We start from the raw sequence: 19,854 nt of genomic DNA on the forward strand, positions 1-19,854 counted from the left end.
GGGAAGGCATCGATGGATGCAGCGCCAGCATCAAGGGCACCAGAGCAGATGAGGTGTGCTTGGGCACCGATAGCCCTGATGGACCTGGCATGGGTTCCAGCATCGGTGGCTCCCGTGGAGGGATCTAGCCGGGAATTGATTCTTCCTCCTCCTCAGAACCCGGTATTGGAATCGAGACCTGCGGAGGCCTCGATCGACGACTCGGTGCCAGCATGTCCGGTGGCACAGGTTGAGTCGGCAAGGTGGCCCCCCACTGGAGAATGGCTGCTGCTCTCTGGAAAAGAGTCAAAATCCAGCCACAGGACCAGCAAACATCGAGGGAGCCGGCTCCAGTGCTGGTATGGGGGCCGGCACTGGCGACGATTGGAAGCCTCATAGGCCATTCAGCACTGCCTCTTGGACCATGCGGTCCAATTCCTCCTGAAATACTGGCATGGATAGAATGGCAACTGGGGTAGGATGCAGGCTAGGCATCACCGGAGCTTCCACGGGGGCCCGTGGAGGCTCAGTAGGGAACGCCTAGGGGTCCTGGGTCCAGAGGAGGATGGGGGCTCCTCTCCCCGGGCCCCCTTTGCAGGCGGCTTGGTGGAAGTTGAGGACGATGATGCCAATGCCTTCGATGGTGTCAGTGACGGACAGTTACCCACTCCACGATGTTCCTAGCAAGGAGTCTCCAAGTTCGATGGACCCTCTCCGGTCGGCACCACTTGAGCTGGAGTCGATGGAGCAGAGCGCTTCAATGCAAGCAAATGCTCCCTCTTGTTCAGTTGAGTGTGCCAGCCCTTGGGGGTCATTTGTGCGCAACTGGGGCATCGACGGACGTCGTGTGAGGGGTCTAAGCACAAAACACAAACATTATGGGGGTCTGTTATGCACATGGTCCTCGGGCACTTGGGGCATCTCCTAAACCCAGTCGCCATGCCAAAAAAATGGCGAACATGCAGTCGGCGACCATCGAGCACCGAGGTGATAAGCCGCCGGAAACCGACCACAAAGTACAGGAAAACATTTACCGAGTGTTGGAGGGAACGGAGCACAATGGGGGACACCGGTGAGGGATTTTTTAAAGAAATTAACTTCAAATATTTCCATGAAGAAAGTTGTGAGAAATTTCTCACAGAGTTCCTAAATCACAAGGCAACTGCTGCGCGGAAAAAAAAGAGACTGAAAGGGGACCCATGGTGGCTGCAGGGTTAGTGGCATGCTGGGCATGCTTATTGTGCCAAAGTTCTAAAACTTTGACAAAAGTATTCCGTGACAGGGCTCCATCTAATGATGTCACCCATATGTGAGAACTACTATCTTGCCTGTCCTGGGAGAATAGTATATGCTTTCAATGCATTGCAGGTATTGATGCATAAAAAACATATATGAGTATGTTGGAGGGGTAGACATATGCATATTTTATAACCTGCTTGCACTTGAAACATGTAGGTTATAAAACACTGTGGGGCGGATTTTAAGAGCCCTGCTCGCGTAAATCCGGGCGGATTTACGCGAGCAGAGCCCTGCGCGCCGGTGCGCCTATTTTACATAGGCCTACCAGCGCGCGCAGAGCCCCGGGACTCGCGTAAGTCCCGGGGTTTTCCGAGGGGGGCATGTCGGGGGCGGGCCCGATCCGCGCGGCGTTTTCGGGGCGGGACGTAGCGTTTCGGGGGCGGGCCCGGGGCGGTCCGGGGGCGTGGCCGCACCCTCCGGACCCGCCCCCAGGTCGCATCCCGGCGCGCTAGCGGCCCGCTGGCGCGCGGGGATTTACGTCTCCCTCCGGGAGGCGTAAATCCCCGACAAAGGTAAGGGGGGGGGGGTTTAGACAGGGCCGGGGGGTGGGTTAGGTAGGGGAAGGGAGGGGAAGGTGAGGGGAGGGCAAAAGAAAGTTTCCTCCGAGGCCGCTCCGATTTCGGAGCGGCCTTGGAGGGAACGGAGGTAGGCTGCGCGGCTCGGCGCGCGCAGGCTATACGGAATCGGTAGCCTTGCGCGCGCCGATCCAGGATTTTAGCGGCTACACGCGTATCTACTAAAATCCAGCGTACTTTTGTTTGCGCCTGATGCGCCAACAAAAGTACGCCAAATCGCGCTTTTTAAAAATCTACCCCTGTAGATCTCCATGCTGCCATATACATGTGTATAAGGGGAAACATGGAGTTTTTTGAAATATTATCCTTTAAGGAAATAGTCCTTTACAGACGCATGGAACAGACTCCCCATGGAGGTGGTGGAGACAAAGACTATATGTGAATTCAATAAGGCATGGGATAAAACATATAGAGATCATGAGGGAGAAGTAGGAATTGTAAAATTTAGTAGTTGGTGTGGATGGTAGGGATGTGAATCGTTTTTTGACGATTTAAAATATCGTCCGATATATTTTAAATTGTCAAAAATCGTTAGGGCCACGATACAATACCAATTCCCCTGATTTATCGTCAAAAAATCGTAAATCGGGGGAAGGGGGAGGGCAGGAAAACCGGCACACTAAAACCCCCTAAAAGCCACCCCCGACCCTTTAAATTAAATCCCCCACCCTCCCGAACCCCCCCCCCAAATGCCTTAAATTACCCTGGGGTCCAGCGGCAGTCCATAGCTAAATCGGGGGAAGGGGGAGGGCAGGAAAACCGGCACACTAAATCCCCCTAAAACCCACCCCCGACCCTTTAAATTAAATCCCCCCCCCAAATGCCTTAAAGTACCCTGGGGTCCAGCGGCGGTCCAAAACGGGCCAAAAACCGGCACACTAAATCCCCCTAAAACCCACCCCTGACCCTTTAAATTAAATCCCCCCCCTCCCGAACCCCCCCAAATGCCTTAAAGTACCCTGGGGTCCAGCGGCGGTCCGAAACGGGCTCCTGCTGTTGAAGCGTGTTGTCTTCAGCCGGCGCCATTTTGCAAAATGGCCGCCGCCATTTTGCGGCGGCCATAGACCAACACGATTCGACCGCAGGAGGTCGCTTCCGGACCCCCGCTGGACTTTTGGCAAGTCTTGTGGGGGTCAGGAGGCCCCCCCCAAGCTGGCCAAAAGTCTCTGGGGGTCCAGCGGGCGTCCGGGAGCGATCTCCTGCCGCGAATCGTTTTCCGTACGGAAAATGGCGCCGGCAGGAGATCGACTGCAGGAGGCCGTTCAGCGAGGGTTCCGGACCTCCGCTGAACGACCTCCTGCAGTCGATCTCCTGCCGGCGCCATTATCCGTACGGAAAACGATTCGCGGCAGGAGATCGCTCCCGGACGCCCGCTGGACCCCCAGAGACTTTTGGCCAGCTTGGGGGGGGGGCCTCCTGACCCCCACAAGACTTGCCAAAAGTCCAGCGGGGGCCCGGAAGCGACCTCCTGCGGTCGAATCGTGTTGGTCTATGGCCGCCGCCATTTTGCGGCGGCCATTTTGCAAAATGGCGCCGGCTGAAGACAACACGCTTCAACAGCAGGAGCCCGTTTCGGACCGCCGCTGGACCCCAGGGTACTTTAAGGCATTTGGGGGGGTTCGGGAGGGGGGGATTTAATTTAAAGGGTCGGGGTGGGTTTTAGGGGGATTTAGTGTGCCGGTTTTCCTGCCCTCCCCCTTCCCCCGATTTAGCTATGGACCGCCGCTGGATCCCAGGGTAATTTAAGACATTTGGGGGTGGGGGATTTAATTTAAAGGGTCGGGGGTGGGTTTTAGGGGGTTTTAGTGTGCCGGTTCACGATTTTCACGATAATCTAAACACCCAAACGGCAACGATACGATTCCCTCCCCCTCCCAGCCGAAATCGATCGTTAAGACGATCGAGGACACGATTCACATCTCTAGTGGATGGGCAGATTGGATAGTCCGTAAGGTCTTTTTCTGCCATCATGTTTCTATGAATATATTTGGATATATCTCATGTCATTTTTCCAAGATTTATAAAAAAAAATGCCCAAACAAATAAAATTCTATAATATATCTAAGGGTTCTGCATACAATTTATACTTCAAATATTTTTTTTCAGTTTATTCTTTAATGTGCCAACAAAAAGCCCATTGAAGGTTTATAGCTTAGAGTGGCTGGCTTGACCTTTTCTAGAATGTAGTTCACATCTTTGTGAGATATATAGACTAGCCCTTGTGTCTAACTTGACCACAAGCACAATATTCAAGGTTACATTTTTTTAAATTTCTACTTACCTCCTTTGGCCTCACAAATAATCTTCCTGATATATCCAAGGCACCCCTTCTTTCTATTTTATTCTCTATTTCTATATCGGGAGATAATATAGAATTTCTAGTTCCAGATGAGAAAATGTTGCCACATCGTGATGCTCTTCTTAAATCTGCTAGGCTTAGTCCAGTACGGAGCAGACACTGTTTTTTCAATGTTGCAAGTGGTTCAGTTTTAATAGAAATGACTGCTAAATGTTCAGAAAGGATGAATGGATCAATTTTAACTGGTTTATTGTTAATATGAGGAATTATTTTTATTGATATGTCTTCTTTTTCCAATTCTTGTGAGCTGCTATTTGTGGTTTTATCTATGGGTGCCTCAGTATCTATTGTTTTATGACTTTTCATGCAAACACTGGAAAGATTTGCCAGAGCATCTTCAACAATTTTGTCAGTTTTAATATTTGCAATTAAGTCAGTTAAACTTTCAGGAGATAAAAGCTGAACTTGATTCAATATTTCATTTGAAAGTACCCTAGCCATTATTTTAGAAAAATTGTTGTTGTTATTTATATCCTTATAAATGTCTAGATGAGTTCCAAATTCTTGCACAGCATTACTATAAACACAGTGTACCAGTATATCAACTATGTTTTTATCTTCTGGATGTAAATACTTCTGTTGTTGAGTTTGAACTTTTGTAACTGTACTTAGATTTTCTGACATTTCCACAAACAGTGACTGTGTCCATGTTGCCACTATTCCACACAATTCTGTTTTAGATGAAATACTTTGAGACTCTGTACTTTCCATATAATTTGAACATGCCAATACTTTTGTTAACACTCTGGTCATAATGTCTTCTAAAAATGGGGAAGATAATATAAGAGTGGGTGATTTGAAAGTCCGGCCTTTTGCTTTTATATTGTTTAGAACTTTCTGAACAATATTGTCAGCTTCTAGAGCCGTATACGCATCAGGTGACACATTTCCAGAAACTTTATAATCCGCAAGTTCTGCTATTGCTAAACTGATAATTCTTTTTGCGAAAATTGCGCAATCATTTGTAATATCTGTATGATCTGAAAGTGGAGATTCACATTCTTGAAAAAGATTATTAAAAACTGAGTGAACTATTTGATTAACAACTTCTCCAGGTATTTCCAAACTTTCGGTAGCACTTCTTATAACCTTAACTTCTGTTTCTGTAATCTCTATTAACACTAACTCTGTTAATTTACTAGATATCTCATTGAGTTTGCACTCTACTCTTATTTTATCATCAACACAATCAATTTCTTCTGAGAAAGGAGATAAGATTTTTGATAATATTCCAGAAATAATGTCCTCCAACAGTGTCGCAGAATAAACACTGGGAGATAATTGTCTATGTTTTTTTTCATAAAGTACAGTGGTATCAGTTATATCTTCTTTACAAGGGCATTTAGATGATACTCTGGAAGAGTGTGATGATGCCTCTTCAGGTAAAAACCAATGAACTTTTCGAGGGAAAATGTCTTTAAGTATTACATAGGATATATTATTAGCTATACCTTTGTGTCTAGTTCTTGTGGCATTCTGCACTGCTAGCTGAGATCCAGCTATTTGTAATTCATTTCTGTAAATGCTATTAACTAGATTTTGTACATCTACAGAAAAGTTCTGATTTTCATCTGCATCTTTAGTAACTATAATGTTCTCTTTTGAAACCTCTAATGTAACTTCAAATAATATGTTTTTAGCCAGTTCACAAAAATCAGATTCTGATAATTTATTTTGGCCTTCTACATTTGAAGTAGAACTTTGATATGGAGGAAATATCTTATATAAAAGTTTATTAACAAGGTCATCTAAAAATGAGAGAGGTAATTTTATCATAGATGGTACAGAACATAGGTTTTCAGTACTGGTCATTTTAATATTATGTAGGATTTTCTGAACAATGCACTCCACTTCTAAATTTGAATATGAGCAAGGTGACAATGTACTAGAAAACCTTGACTGATACTGATAATCAGAAATTTCTGCTATTACTATACCAGACAATTTTTTAGCTATAATATCACTACATATTATATTTGTATTATCTGTTAGCTGAGATCCATATTCTTGGAAAACATTGCTAAATACTGTATTAACGATTTTGTCAACTATATCTTTATACATGGGCTGAGAACTGTCTTCATTATTTCTCTTAATATGAGTATCTGCGAGCTCTGTTAAAATTGAATCGACTAATTTACCAGCTATTTTGTTGAGGTCATCATCTACTTTTTTGTCATTATTGCCATGTATATTATTATTAGAAGAAGTTGCAAAAATTTTTGTCAAGACCCCAGAAATAATTTCCTCCAAAAATGCAGCAGAATAAACATTGATATTTAATGGTAGTTGCTGGCAGTTTTCCTGGCATAAACTGTGACTGCTAAGGACATCACCATCAGAGCATTCAGTTTTTTCAGATGCACATGAGCAAAATGATGTCTTCCCAGATGGAAAGAGATATACATAATTATGAGGAATCTTCTTCATGATTAAATTAGCTATAATATCAACATATGTATTATTTCCAGATAGTATGTTCTCTTCTACTGCTTTTCCAGATTCAGATTTCTGCAAAATATGACTATATATATTGTCAGTGATTGTCTGAACATCTTCTTCTGAATGCAGATATTGCTTTTCATTTGTAACCCAAATATCCTGTTTTGAAAGTTCTAGCAATAGTTCGTGAATTAATTTTGTAGACAATTCATTTAATTCTGAATCTGATAAAATACCTTCCTCAACTGTAGTTGTGTTAAAGTTAGGGACTTGAGGGAAGATGTTAGATAAAAGTTTCAAAATGATATGTTCTAAATATGTAAAAGGTAAAATAATAGTACATGGTGCTGGTGACTGGCCTTTGAAGCTAATTTTTATGTCATCTAGAACTTCCTGAACAATACACTCAGCTTGTAAGGTTGTTTGTGAATAAGGTGCTTCAAAACCTGAGGCAGAGAATGCACTCATGTTTGATGATGACTGCTGTGTTTGCATATTAGTATAATTAGAAACATTTTCAATGCAGTCAGTGGTATTTTTGTATGAAAAAGGGATTGCCTCTCCTTCAAAAAGTGGTTGAAGTTGAAGATGAAACATTGCTCTAATTATTAAACTGCTAATTTTTTCAAAAAACATTTGATTTCCATTTGTTATACAGTTCTGTACTTCTAATTGAGAGTTATAGTTTTGAAAAACATTCTCATAAACTGAGTTAACGATCTGATCAATAACGTGGTTAGTATTTGAGTCTAAACACCATCCATCTAAATCTTTTACAATCCAAATGTGGTATTTTGAAATTTCCAGCATTATTGTATCTACTAGTTTTGTAGACATTTTACTAAATTCCGTTACAGCATTCCAGTTATCTGTACTTGTGCAGGACACACAGAGGATTTTAGATAGAAGCCTACTGATAATTTCTTCTAAAAATGTAGCTTCTAACATACACACATATGATATTGTTTCTTGGCTTTGATTTATAAGCAAGTTAATGTTCTTAAGAATGTTTTTAACAATTTTGTCAGATTCCAGGGCAGTGTATGAATAATGAGACAACTCTTCAGTAAAACATGGCTGAAGCTGACTTTCAGAAATTTCTGAGATTATTAGATAGGCAATACTTTTAGCTAGACTTTTTTTCTCACTTATATCTTTAAAAAGTGCCAGATGTGATCCAGCTTTTCGTAGTATTGTGCTATAAATTGAATTAACAACATTTTCTACAGCTTCCTTATCAGTTTGTTGCAAACATTGATCTTTTCTACTTTTGCTTGTCACTATAACTTGATTTTTTGCAATTTCCATCAATATTAAATGTACTAAATTTGTAGCCATTTCACTGGTTTCAGTTTCTGATATATGCTTGCTTTCTATACATGTTGCAACTTCAAAATAAAACACAAAGATTTTAGATAACAAGCTAGTGATAATTTCTTCCAGTCCCCTAGCTGGATACATTCTGGCATGTGATGTTGATGGCTGCATTTGATTATTACTCATGCTAGAAATAATTTGAATGGTATTTTTCATTATACTTTTAAGTAAACAAGAAGATTTCTCGTTAGAAAATGATAGTGGATTATAAATCTGGACATTTTTGCAAGTCATGTTAATTTCAGTAAGAATGTTATTAACAATTTTGCTAACTTCCATTTGTTCGTATAATAAAGGAGACAAATGTCCATAAAAATGCCTTTGTATCTGAGACGTAGAAATTTCTTTGGAGAGAAAATGTGATATTTTTGAAGCTATTATTTCATTATTGTCAGTTATATCTTTCACAAGTGCATCTTCGGAGCCTGCGTCTTGCAAAATATTGTTGTAAACTGAGTCCACTACTTTTTCAACATCATCTTCATCATCATCAACATGAAAATATTCTTCAACATTTATTTGGACTTCAATTTTATTTTTTCTAATCTTATCAAAGACTGAAATGACAAAACGTGCAATGTTTTCAATAAAATTGGATTCTTCTCTGTCTTCTGGGTGTATGCCAGTTGCTTCAAATATAAAGAGTTTACTTAAAAGTTTTGTTAAAATTTTCTCTAAAAGTACTGATGCTTGTCTTTGATTACAGGTTTCATTGATATCTTTTAGTACTCTATGAAAAATATTATCAGAGTCTAGATTTGGACATGGCTCAGATATATTTCCTGATTGAAGCTGTTGGATCTGGTAGTTGGAAATTCCTGCAATCATTAAACTGGCTAATCTTTCAGCAAGACATTTGCTTTTACTTTTTATAGGTAGTTGAGATTCAGATTCATGCAGAATTTTACTGTAAACAAAATCAATTAAATTTTCAACTATATCATTAGCCAATGGTTGAAAATGCTGCTTTTCTTTGGAACTATGTTCTATTCTTATTTGATGTTTTGAAATTTTCATCATCATAGAATTGATTAGATTTGTAGCTTGTTCATACATATCTGTTACTGCAAATTTCCTTTCTTTGGTGTTTGAAATACTTGAGACAAGGACAATTTTAGATAATAACTTGTGTTTTATTTCTTCCATGAATGTATTGGTTAGTATACAAATACAGAAACAAGAGAATGATTTAAAAGTCACAGACTGTTTTAGATCCTTACAATGACACACAGATAAACAAGAATTATTATTGTATAGAACTTTTTCACTCAGTTTGCAGTCTCCTACTTCACTCTTAGTAATATTTTTCTGGTCTGCATATAAAATTGTTTCCTTTCCTCTCTGTTTAAAAAATAAGTTTGAGATAGGTAAATTAGCTTTAGGTTTTATCTTGGTAAATTGATTTTTTCCCTCACAACTTCTTACTCTTGCTATAGAAGGTTTTTCTCTTTTGAATGTAGGAGTTGATTTATTTCTAATTAGCATTCCCCCCATTTTGGTTTTGTGCTTTATATTTTCTAATAAACATTCATCTTGTTCACTGGGTGACAAAGTAGAAAATGATGGAGTAAATTCAGTAGTTTGGGGTGTTGAAATGGGAGTTGTCTTTTCTGTATTACACTTTTCATCTTTTTCATGATATGGTTTTGGAATCTGTTTTTCAGCTTCTAATTTTGCTTTATTTATGCTATCTGGGTGCTTTTTAGCACCAGGTGATACTCCTTTTTTTGGCTGTTCTCCACTGTGAGACAATATATCCATCACAGACTTTACCAAGCGTTGTGAAAAAATGTCAAGTGCTGATTCATATGAAGAATGGCTTGCTTTTGAAGATCTGGGTTCTCTCATTTCCTCATATATATTACTTTCTTTTATTACATCAGCATTAATTTGAAACGAATCATGAAAATGGATATTGTTTTCAGATACATGATCACAAGGAGTGTCTGTTAAAATAAAATCTGATTTAAACAGGCATTTTTCTAACCCCTTTCTAACTAATTTTTCGGAAACAGCATTTAAAAGGATAACAGATGATCCAGAAAACCCTAGCTCATTACTAAATGCACTGGTATCGAGACAAATTTGTGACACAGTATTATATGTTGATGTTCCAGTAAAATCACTGGATAATGGTACTTCATCACCCAAGTCATCTTGAATTTCTAAACTAATAAAATCTGTGCTATCACTTTGTGATTGATTTGATGAAAATGATTCTACAATTATATTATATACTCTGTTAACCATCTCTTTCGATTCCTTGGATTCTAAATTATATGCAATATGATTGAAATTTAATGTAACAGAACCTTGAAGTGAGCTAGACATTTGGTCAGGTGTAGAAGAAGATGATGCTGAATCTCTGTCCCAGCTATCTTTTGTTATACTGCTGGCATTATTGAGTTCATAGTTTTCATCAGATGTGCACGTATCCCCATATGAACTGTGCATACCTGCCATAAAACAAAATTGACAATTTGTGCCTTTTTTTCTGGTATTATGTTCATTTTCTATTTCTTGGCATATAATACTTAGTAGATGGGGGTTTGGGGCTAATTGTACTTTCTGCAGATTTGTACCATGAACACTGGAAGGTAATGCTCTTATTTCAGGAGGAAATTCAAAGATTTTTTCCAGATCAGCATTTGAACTAGGCCTTATTTCAAAAGGTAGATCAGTGCTTTCTGGCTGAGTTTCTAGGGATCCATTTCTGTTGTGTTCACAAGTTGTTTCCAATCCTGCACCAACATCTGTTTGTATATGCTGCTCTTCAGTTATTTCTTTTGTCTTCTCAGAGTGAGGTAAAACACCATATTTTTTGTACAATACATCAATTATTGTCTTTACCAGATGATGTGAGATATTATCAAAGTCTAAACCAGAAGCATCTGGTCTAAAAATGTATTTTGGCTTCCTTCCCAATGCTGTTTTTTGTTCAGAATGTTCAGTTAAAATGTGGCTGTCATATAGAATTTTAATAATAACTTTAGAAATATTTAGAGAGAGGTCTTTTAAGGGAACAGAAAGCTTTTTAGCATTTTTTAATTCTTTAGCATTAGAATGAGCTGCAATTAAATGTACAGGTTCTATTTCTGCTATAGGATTTGTTACTGCTTGTTCTTCTTCTGTGCTATTTCCTTTGACATGAATATTAGCAATTATATTGGAAATTATTGAGTTACTTAATTTATCACCAAGCAGACTGAGAGCGGTCGATCGTTCACATCGGTGAAGGCTAATGGCATATAGATTGTTGTCTTGAAACCATTTCGAGCCAAGATTCATCAAAACATTGTTTTCCATTGTTGATACAGAAGCAGTTGAATTCTCTTCTTCATAAAATCCTTAAAAAAAATAATAAAGTCCTTTAATATAAAAGATGACAATAAAGATGATATCTAAAAATACATGGAGAATGCTTAGTACATATGGACTTATATGATGTACATTTTGAAGTGTAATTATACAATGGATCTTCTTAGGTGTCAGCATATTGGTTCTTCTTTATAACTTAATGGCCGAATTTTAAAACAGCCACGTGCGTAAAAAACAGGGGTTATATATGCGTGGCTGAGCTTTGCAAGCACCGCACACATTTTCAAAGGGGTCAGCCATGTGCATAACCCCCGTTATACGCAGAAGTGCCAGGCCCAGAGAAAGGGGCAGTCTGGGGGGCGGGGAGGGGCAGGGCTGGTGGTGGCTGGTATAGCGGCCATTTGCCGCTGTGCCAGGGAACCGCGCGCTGGCAAGTTGCTACTGCTCCTGAAGAGAAGCAAAAGGTAAAATTAAAAATTTGGGGTTAGATAGGATAGGGAAAGGGGTGGGGAGGAGAGGGGAGGGGAAGAAGGAGGAAGGTCAGTTAGGTGGGAGTGGACTGGGAGAGAATTGGAGTGGATTGGGAGGGGCCCAATCTCGTCGCTCTGCGTACTTTTACAAAATTAGGCCCCCTGCGCACGCCACCTGCACATGCGCGCGCAGATTATAAAATCCAGCGCAAATGTGTGCACGGCCCACGGATTTTATAACATGCGTGTGCATGTTATAAAATTGGCGCGTCCATGTGTGCCCGCCGGGAAGTGCGTGCACATGGACATGCGCATGCAACTTTTAAAATCTACCCCTTAGGCTCCACTCCAAGGGTCAAAATAAGAGAGATCTGTTTTTCTAACCAATCTATTCAATTCTTTTCATATCTCTTATTGACAATTCAAAGTGAAAAGTTATTCAGCAATAGAGCTTTCTTAACTTTTAGAATTCATAAATGAAAACTTTTATTTACTGCTTACAAATTGGGACTGTTAGATTTCTGAAAATAGTGAGTTAATGGAAATAAAGAGTTGCAGAAAAGTAGTTTGGCCATCAAGAAAAAACAATAGCATAAGAGCACATAATAAAAATCAGTCAATCAGCATAACAGGAAAAATCTTGAAAAACAAGCATTATTCCTTATTTAGTATCTCTTAACTCATCCAAAAATACAATAAGAGTAAGTCCCTCAACATGGGCCATGTTTTGCCATCAGGCTGCATCGGAAAGAAGAACACTTCAAAAAAACATTAAAAGTAACTCACAAGGGCCCAAACAAAAATCACACATACCAGAATAACGAAAATATAATATAGAAGTAAAATTTAAGACCCATGTGTGAGCGCACACGTGTGTGTTTTCTGCTCATGGATGCGGTGATTTTATAACATACTTGCATATATGCACATATACGCGCATGTTATAAAATTGGCTATACACACATACAAGTGCGCACAATTTTATATTGACGTGCATTTGCATGCATATGGCAACTCCAGCGATTAAGCTGGGATATTTTAGTAGCTGATGTAATTACCTGTTTCCTCAGTTTGTTCCCAGTTTGGCCCAGGAAAGGAGAGGACTTCCTTTTACTCTATCAGTCCCAAGTTTAAAAACCCTGCTGACTAGCCTAGTATTTTTTATTATATGACTTACACACTGTCCATAGCAGAAGTTACATGGTAGGGGACTATGGCGCGTGCTTGTGCGCATAACCACATATGCGCAGACTTCATGGTGCAGTACCAGCCTGCCCATGCCCCGCCTAGACCACACCCCTTTTGGTGAAAAAAAGTTTTTGGGCACTTGTGTGGGTTTTAAAATTTATGCGATGCACCGAGTCATGCATGTATCTCCCGGCTTGGCGCGTGTGTAGCGGTTTTAAAATCTACCAGATAATGTACATGAAAAGAATCACACTTGTATATATGAACTTGAACAATAAAGCTAACCACAGAAAATCTCAACAACTGGTTACACATCTCTTCAAGAGCATGCATCATTCCAAACTTATTGTTAGTAGGTATAACAAAGGATTCAAAAAAATCACATGATACAAATAAACAAAAATAAAGGAAACAATACTGTAAATAAAAAACCTGCATAACATCAAACACAAAAAAACAAGATATAGTGCAAAATCTGTAACATAATTTTTTCCAAAAAAGGAAGACCATTCAATTTCATGATTTAGACCATTAGGATGTTAATGACTGAAGTTTAAGAATCCAGTGCTGTTCATACTGGAGCAAAATATTACAATACTTGCCACCTCTTGGCTGCCGAGAGACACTATAGATGACAAAAAAAAAACAGAGGACAGAGACATTGTGATGTACTTGTTCCCAGTGTACCACTAAAGGAATTTCAATCTATGCTCACTGAATTTAACTACAAGGTTCATAAATACAAATTTAAATTATTTGAATTCTATTTTCATAATATTTGTTAAGTCTTATCCACATAAACACACTGTCATGTGCACATTATAACTTAAATAACACCCAAGGAATCACAATTTGATACAAAATGTAAATGGTATTTAACATGAGTAACAGGATGAAAAAACAGTTTAGGAAAGCGAAAGCAAACATGCCACAAGGCTTATAGTTCAAAGCATCAGAAGGGGAAACAGAAAAGGCATCTCTGAAGAGACTAAAATGTCTCTTAAGATATGTCTCTATACAACGCAAACTATAGGAGATCAGAAAAAAATCTCATAAGGGGATAAAACAGACCAATTATGTTTGTGCAATAGTCAAACATGTACCACTTGTCCCAAATAAGGCAAAACACAGGTTAACCTCTCCTGGGCTTTGGCTGATGATGAAATAAACAATAAGTCATGACTGATATAGAATGCCCATTTGAAAGCCATCCTTACCACACAGCAGGCATAACTCTTAGACAAAAACTGCCTGACCTTTAACTGAGCCTAAAAAATAAAATCGGAGCGAGAGGAACACAAGTGGTGCAGTCTGAATAATTATCCCACTGGTATGTTATCACATAATGAACACAGATAACGCTCATCTAATATTTATTTTATTTATTTAGTGTTTTTATATACCGGCATTCGCGAGAAAAGTTCACATCATGCTGGTTTACATTTAACAAGGGGTGTAAAATGAAAATAACATAGAACAGTAACAAGTGCAGAGAAACTCTGAAGTTACAATAAAACAGGGATGTTTAAACTGGGAGAAGGAGAAAAAGGCGAGAGGAATTTAACAGAAGAGCAATTATTTACAATTGATTACAGTGTTCTAAGAATGTCTGACTGTGGTTGTTGGAGAATTAGGGATCAGTTGTTGTCTGGAAAGGCTTGCTTGAACAACAATAGAGAATTTGTATCTGTTTCCTTCTTAAAAATAGAAGTAGTCAAGATACTGTCCTCACCAAATGGGAAAGAATGACCAAAATGGAGATTCATATAACTACATTGACTCAAAATGAGACCACAAAGACAAACGATGTCCAGGGCCACAATCGCCCCCATCACAGTCCCCTTAATTTGTTGAAAAATCAATCTTTAAACACACAAACAAATATTGTAGTTGTATTTGGCGAACATGGATTGAAGTTCCTTTAGTGGTGCACTAGCAACAAGCATATCACGAGGTTTCTGACCTCAGTTGTTTTTGTTTTGTTAGTTTCCCTGAGCAGCCAAGAGATGGCAATTATGGAAAACGTTTTGCTCCAATGTGAACAGATTGAATGTTTTTCTTGGAAAAAATTGTGTGGTACAGTTTTGCCTTATTCGGGACAAATAGGACATGTATGTGCGATAGTGCAACCATCGGTCTGTTTTATCCCCTTATGGGATTTTTTTGTTTCCCTTTGTTTTTCATAGAAGTCATAATCTAAGATACATTTTAGTCTCTTTACTTTTGCATATTTCTGTTTCTCCCTCTGGTACTTTGGGTCATAAGCCATGTGGGGGCTGTTTAGCACATTAACTTCCACTTTCCTTAACAGAGTTTTTTTCATCCTCTTATTTATGTTAAGTACTGTTGAAATTTTTCATCAAATTGTGATTTGTCAGATGTTTTTTATGTTATAATGTGCCCATGTCAGCATGTTTATGTGGGTAAAACTATTTGAAAATTAAAATTCGTATTTATGAATATTGTATTTGTCGAGCATGGATTGAAGCTCCTTTAGTGGTGTACTGTCAACAAGCACTGCTTTAGGAGGATAGTCATAGAGAGTCGTTGAGTTGCTGCATTTTGGATATTGTTTTTTTTTATTCCTGTGCGGGTTACTAGTTGTGAACGACCATCTTTTACTGCCACGCTTGCATCCCCAACACAATTTGCCCTTATGCCACTGTTCATTGGGGGAAGAATATGTCTTAAACCCCCCCAAAAAAATTCTCAGTCACCCCACACCCACCTTTCCGATCTGAGACAGTCTGGTTGGTCGCCATGTTATCAAAGTCATGTGCTCTAAAAAGTGTTGACCACCTAGGAGAGGGCAGGATAGTGCATTCTTCCGGAGCTAGGGTTAATGGCAGCTAATCTTCCCACAGCCAGGGGTTATGAATGGTGGCAGCCATAAAGGGAAGTCAGTGTTGATGACAGCAAGTGGTGGTCACCTTAATCTGTGGTATTACATTGCAAGCATTATTTATTTTTTTAATTTATTTAATAGCTTTTATATACCGAAGTACGTTGGGAACATCTCGTCGATTTACAAGTAACAAAATTAGCAACAGGCTTTACAGGGAACAAGGAACTGAATAATAAAAAATATTAGGATAAGTAATCATAGGAAACAAGAGAACTAGTGGAAAAACTAGAGGAAGGACTGGGGGGGCAAGGGAGAGTGTGGAGCGGGGAGCGGGCAGGGGAGAGGGTGGAGGAGGAGGAGGGAGAGGGAGGAAGGGGAAGTGGGGAGAGGGGGTGGGGGAGGGAGGGGGGCTTAGGGGTGGAAGGAGTGGAGAGCAGCAGAGGAGGGAGTAGGGTAAGCATATATTTATCATCAATTACTTATAAGGAGGCATTCAAAATAAACATGTTATTGTAGAGATTACTTACCTGATAATCTCCTTTTCCTTAGTGTGTGCAGATGGACTCAAACAAGTGGGTATAGTGTGCTCGTGCTAGCAGTTGGAGACGGATCTGACGTCAGCACGGGTACATATACTCCCGCAGGAAGTGCAGCAATTCAGTAATCTTCCTTGCAAAAGCTTTATGGATATATGTGTAACTGACCGATCGTTTAAATGAACAGGATTACCCTGACCGATTGATAGTAGCTGGAGACCGCCAGTGTTCTCAACCGAAAGGCGTTGACACCCGGCGGGGTGGATGCCCTATTATAATAACAACATGGCTTACCGTGAGTCGGTGAATCCCCCATGTATGCCGGCAGCCGGGCGGGATGCTGAGTCCATCTGCATACACTAAGGAAAAGGAGATTATCAGGTAAGTAATCTCTACATTTCCTAGCGTGTAGCAGATGGACTCAAAACAAGTGGGATGTACAAAGATACTCCCGAACTGGGTGGGAGGCTGCCCGAGGTCCGTTCAGGATTGCCCTCGCAAATGCTGTGTCCTCCCTGGCCTGGACATCCAGATGGTAGAATCAGGAGAAGGTATGGAGGGAGGACCACGTCGTCGCTTTACATATCTCTGCAGGCGACAGCATCCTAGTTTCTGCCCAAGAGGCAGAAACTAGGATGCTGCGCTCTGGTAGAGTGAGCCTTGACCCGTAGAGGCGGTGGTTTCCCTGCTTCTACGTAGGCTGCCTTGATAACTTCTTTGATCCAGCGCGCGATGGTTGCCCGTGAGGCCGCTTCCCATTGCTTCTTCCCGCTGTGAAAGACGAACAGGTGGTCTGTCTTTCGTACTGCTTCTGACATCTCCAGGTATCTGGACAGTAGCCTGCCGATGTCGAGATGGCGTAGTATTCGACCTTCTTCCGACTTCTTCAAACCTTCCGTGGTAGGCAAGGATATGGTTTGGTTGAGGTGGAAGTGTGAGACCACTTTGGGTAAGAAGGATGGATAGCCTCTGGAGTGATTCTGAGAAACGGATCCCGACAGGACAGTGCTTGTAGCTCTGAGATGCGGCGTGCTGAGCATACGACCAGCAGGAACACCATCTTCAAGGTTAACAAACGGAGGGACAGGCCTCGAAGTGGTCTGAAGGTGTGTCCCGCTAGAAATTCCAAAACTAGGTTGAGGTTCCACAGGGGTACTGGCCACTTCAGTGGCGGGAAATGTGTTTGACTCCTTTCAGGAAACGTGAAACGTCTGGGTGTGTGGCGATGCTGTTGCCGTCACTCCTGGGACCGTAGCAGGATAGCGCTGCCACTTGAACCTTGATGGAATTGAGGGACAGACCCTTCTGAAGTCCATCTTGCAGGAAATCCAAAATGATAGGGATCTTAGCGGCATGTGGATTGGTGCTGTGAGTGTCGCACCAGGCTTCAAATACTCTCCAGATCCTTATATATGTTAGTGATGTGGAGAACTTGCGTGCTCGGAGGAGTGTATCTATTACCGGCTCCGAGTATCCCCTTTTCTTCAGTCTAGCCCTCTCAATGGCCAGACTGTAAGAGAGAATTGAGCTGGATCCTCGTGGAGGATGGGACCTTGCCGCAGCAGGTCCCTGTGTGGAGGCAGGGGTAATGGATTCCCTGCCAGTAGTCTTCTCATGTCTGCGTACCAGGGTCTTCTTGGCCAGTCCGGGGCCACTAGAAGAACTAGGCCTCTGTGCCGCTGAATCTTGTGTATCATGGCGCCCAGCAGGGGCCATGGAGGAAAGGAATATAGCAGGATCCCCTGGGGCCATGGCTGTACTAGGGCATCGATCCCCTGGGATAGAGGATCCTGCCTGCGGCTGAAATATCTGGGTACTTGAGCGTTGGACCTGTCCGCTAGTAGGTCCATGCCTGGCGTCCCCCACTGATCCACAATCATCTGGAAAGCTGTGGGCGACAGCTGCCATTCCCCTGGATTTATGCTTTCTCTGCTGAGGAAGTCTGCCATGGTGTTGTCCTTCCCGGTGAACTGGATGGCGGAGATGTCCGGGAGATTCGCTTCCGCCCAAGTCATCAGGGGGGCTATTTCTAGGGATACCTGTGAGCGGCAGTACCCCCAGAGGCATTCAAACACTGCACGGAGCGGCAGTAGCCACAGAGGCATTCACGGAGCGGGTGCCAGTGGCCAGCAGTTGGTGTTCCACCTTCATGGAGCGGAAGGATGGAGGGCTGCTATCTCCAAAAAAACCCAAAAAACAAAAAAACAAACAAAAAAATAAAAACAGGGGTGGGTAAGAGTATGGGGTAAGGGTGTGGCCTGCTTGTTACAGCAGTTGCTACCCCTAATTGAGCTGGACGTTCAGTTGGATGCAGATACGGCGCTGCTCTCTAAATTGGTGGTGGGGTGGAGGGGAATTAGGGCTGGAGGGTACTGGAAGCCAATAGTAACAGGTGGGAGAGAAAAAAAAGGGGAAAAAAATGGATAAAGTGCGTAGCTTGCTGGGCAGACTAGATGGGCCGTTAGGTCTTCTTCTGCCGTCATTTCTATGTTTCTATGTTTCTGGTTCCGCCCTGTCGGTTGATGTATGCCACCGTGGTGGCGTTGTCTGACATCACTCTGACCGCTCTGTTGCGAGATCTGTGGGCAAATCGCAGGCACGCTATCCTGACGGCCCGTGCCTCTAGTCGGTTGATGTTCCACCCCGACTCTTCTCTGTTCCACCGCCCTTGGGCAGTGAGTTCTTCGCAATGTGCTCCCCATCCATTCAGGCCGGCATCCGTAGTGAGCAGAGTCCAGGTTGGGGAGGACATTCTTGACCCCCGGCTCATGTGGCCGGGCTGCAACCACCACCGTATCTGATTCCGCACTCTGGCTGGTAGAGGTAGGTGTACGGTGTAGTTCTGTGATCGTGGGCTCCACCGAGATAGGAGGGCACATTGTAATGGTCTCATATGAGCCCGCACCCATGGTATCACCTCCAAAGTGGATGCCATAAGGCCGAGGACCTGTAAGTAATCCCAAGCTGTGGGCCGGGTGGCGCTCAGCAGGGCCTGCAGACGATTCCGGAGCTTTGATCTTCTCTTGGAGGTCAGGCTGACCTTGTCTTCCTGGGTGTCGAATCGGACTCCTAGGTATTCCAGCGACTGAGAAGGCTGTAAGGAACTCTTGTTCAAGTTTACTACCCATCCTAGGCTTTCCAGAAGAGCTATAACTCTGTTGGTTGCCTGGTGGCTCTCCTCCGGTGACTTTGCCCTGATCAACCAATCGTCCAGGTAGGGATGGACGAGGATTCCTTCCTTCCTGAGGGACGCCGCCACTACTACTACTATGACCTTGGTAAAGGTCCGCGGCACGGTGGCTAACCCGAAGGGTAAAGCTCGAAACTGGAAGTGTTGGTTCAGGACTTTGAAGCGTAAATAGCGCTGGTGATCCCAATGGATTGGGATAAGCAAGTAGGCGTCCGACAGATCTAGGGATGTGAGAAACTCCCCTGGCTGTACTGAATTTTTGACAGACCGCAGAGT

The 19,854-nt window shown here is 41.9% G+C and overlaps 1 protein-coding gene across 1 annotated transcript in view; it reads right to left on the reverse strand.

Moving 5' to 3' along the window:
- Window positions 1-790: 790 nt before the first annotated feature.
- The window catches only part of LOC115092473 (fibrous sheath-interacting protein 2-like), a 185,282-nt gene continuing 166,218 nt past the window's right edge, over window positions 791-19,854 (reverse strand). The window contains exons 3-4 of the mRNA XM_029603313.1: window positions 4,135-11,378; window positions 791-835 (exon numbers count right to left, since the gene is read on the reverse strand). Coding sequence (XP_029459173.1) covers window positions 791-835; window positions 4,135-11,337 — 7,248 coding nt within the window. The 5' untranslated portion in view covers window positions 11,338-11,378. The remainder of the gene's footprint in view (window positions 836-4,134; window positions 11,379-19,854) is intronic.

This window comes from Rhinatrema bivittatum, chromosome 5, assembly GCF_901001135.1.
Source record: "Rhinatrema bivittatum chromosome 5, aRhiBiv1.1, whole genome shotgun sequence".
NCBI lineage: Eukaryota > Metazoa > Chordata > Amphibia > Gymnophiona > Rhinatrematidae > Rhinatrema > Rhinatrema bivittatum.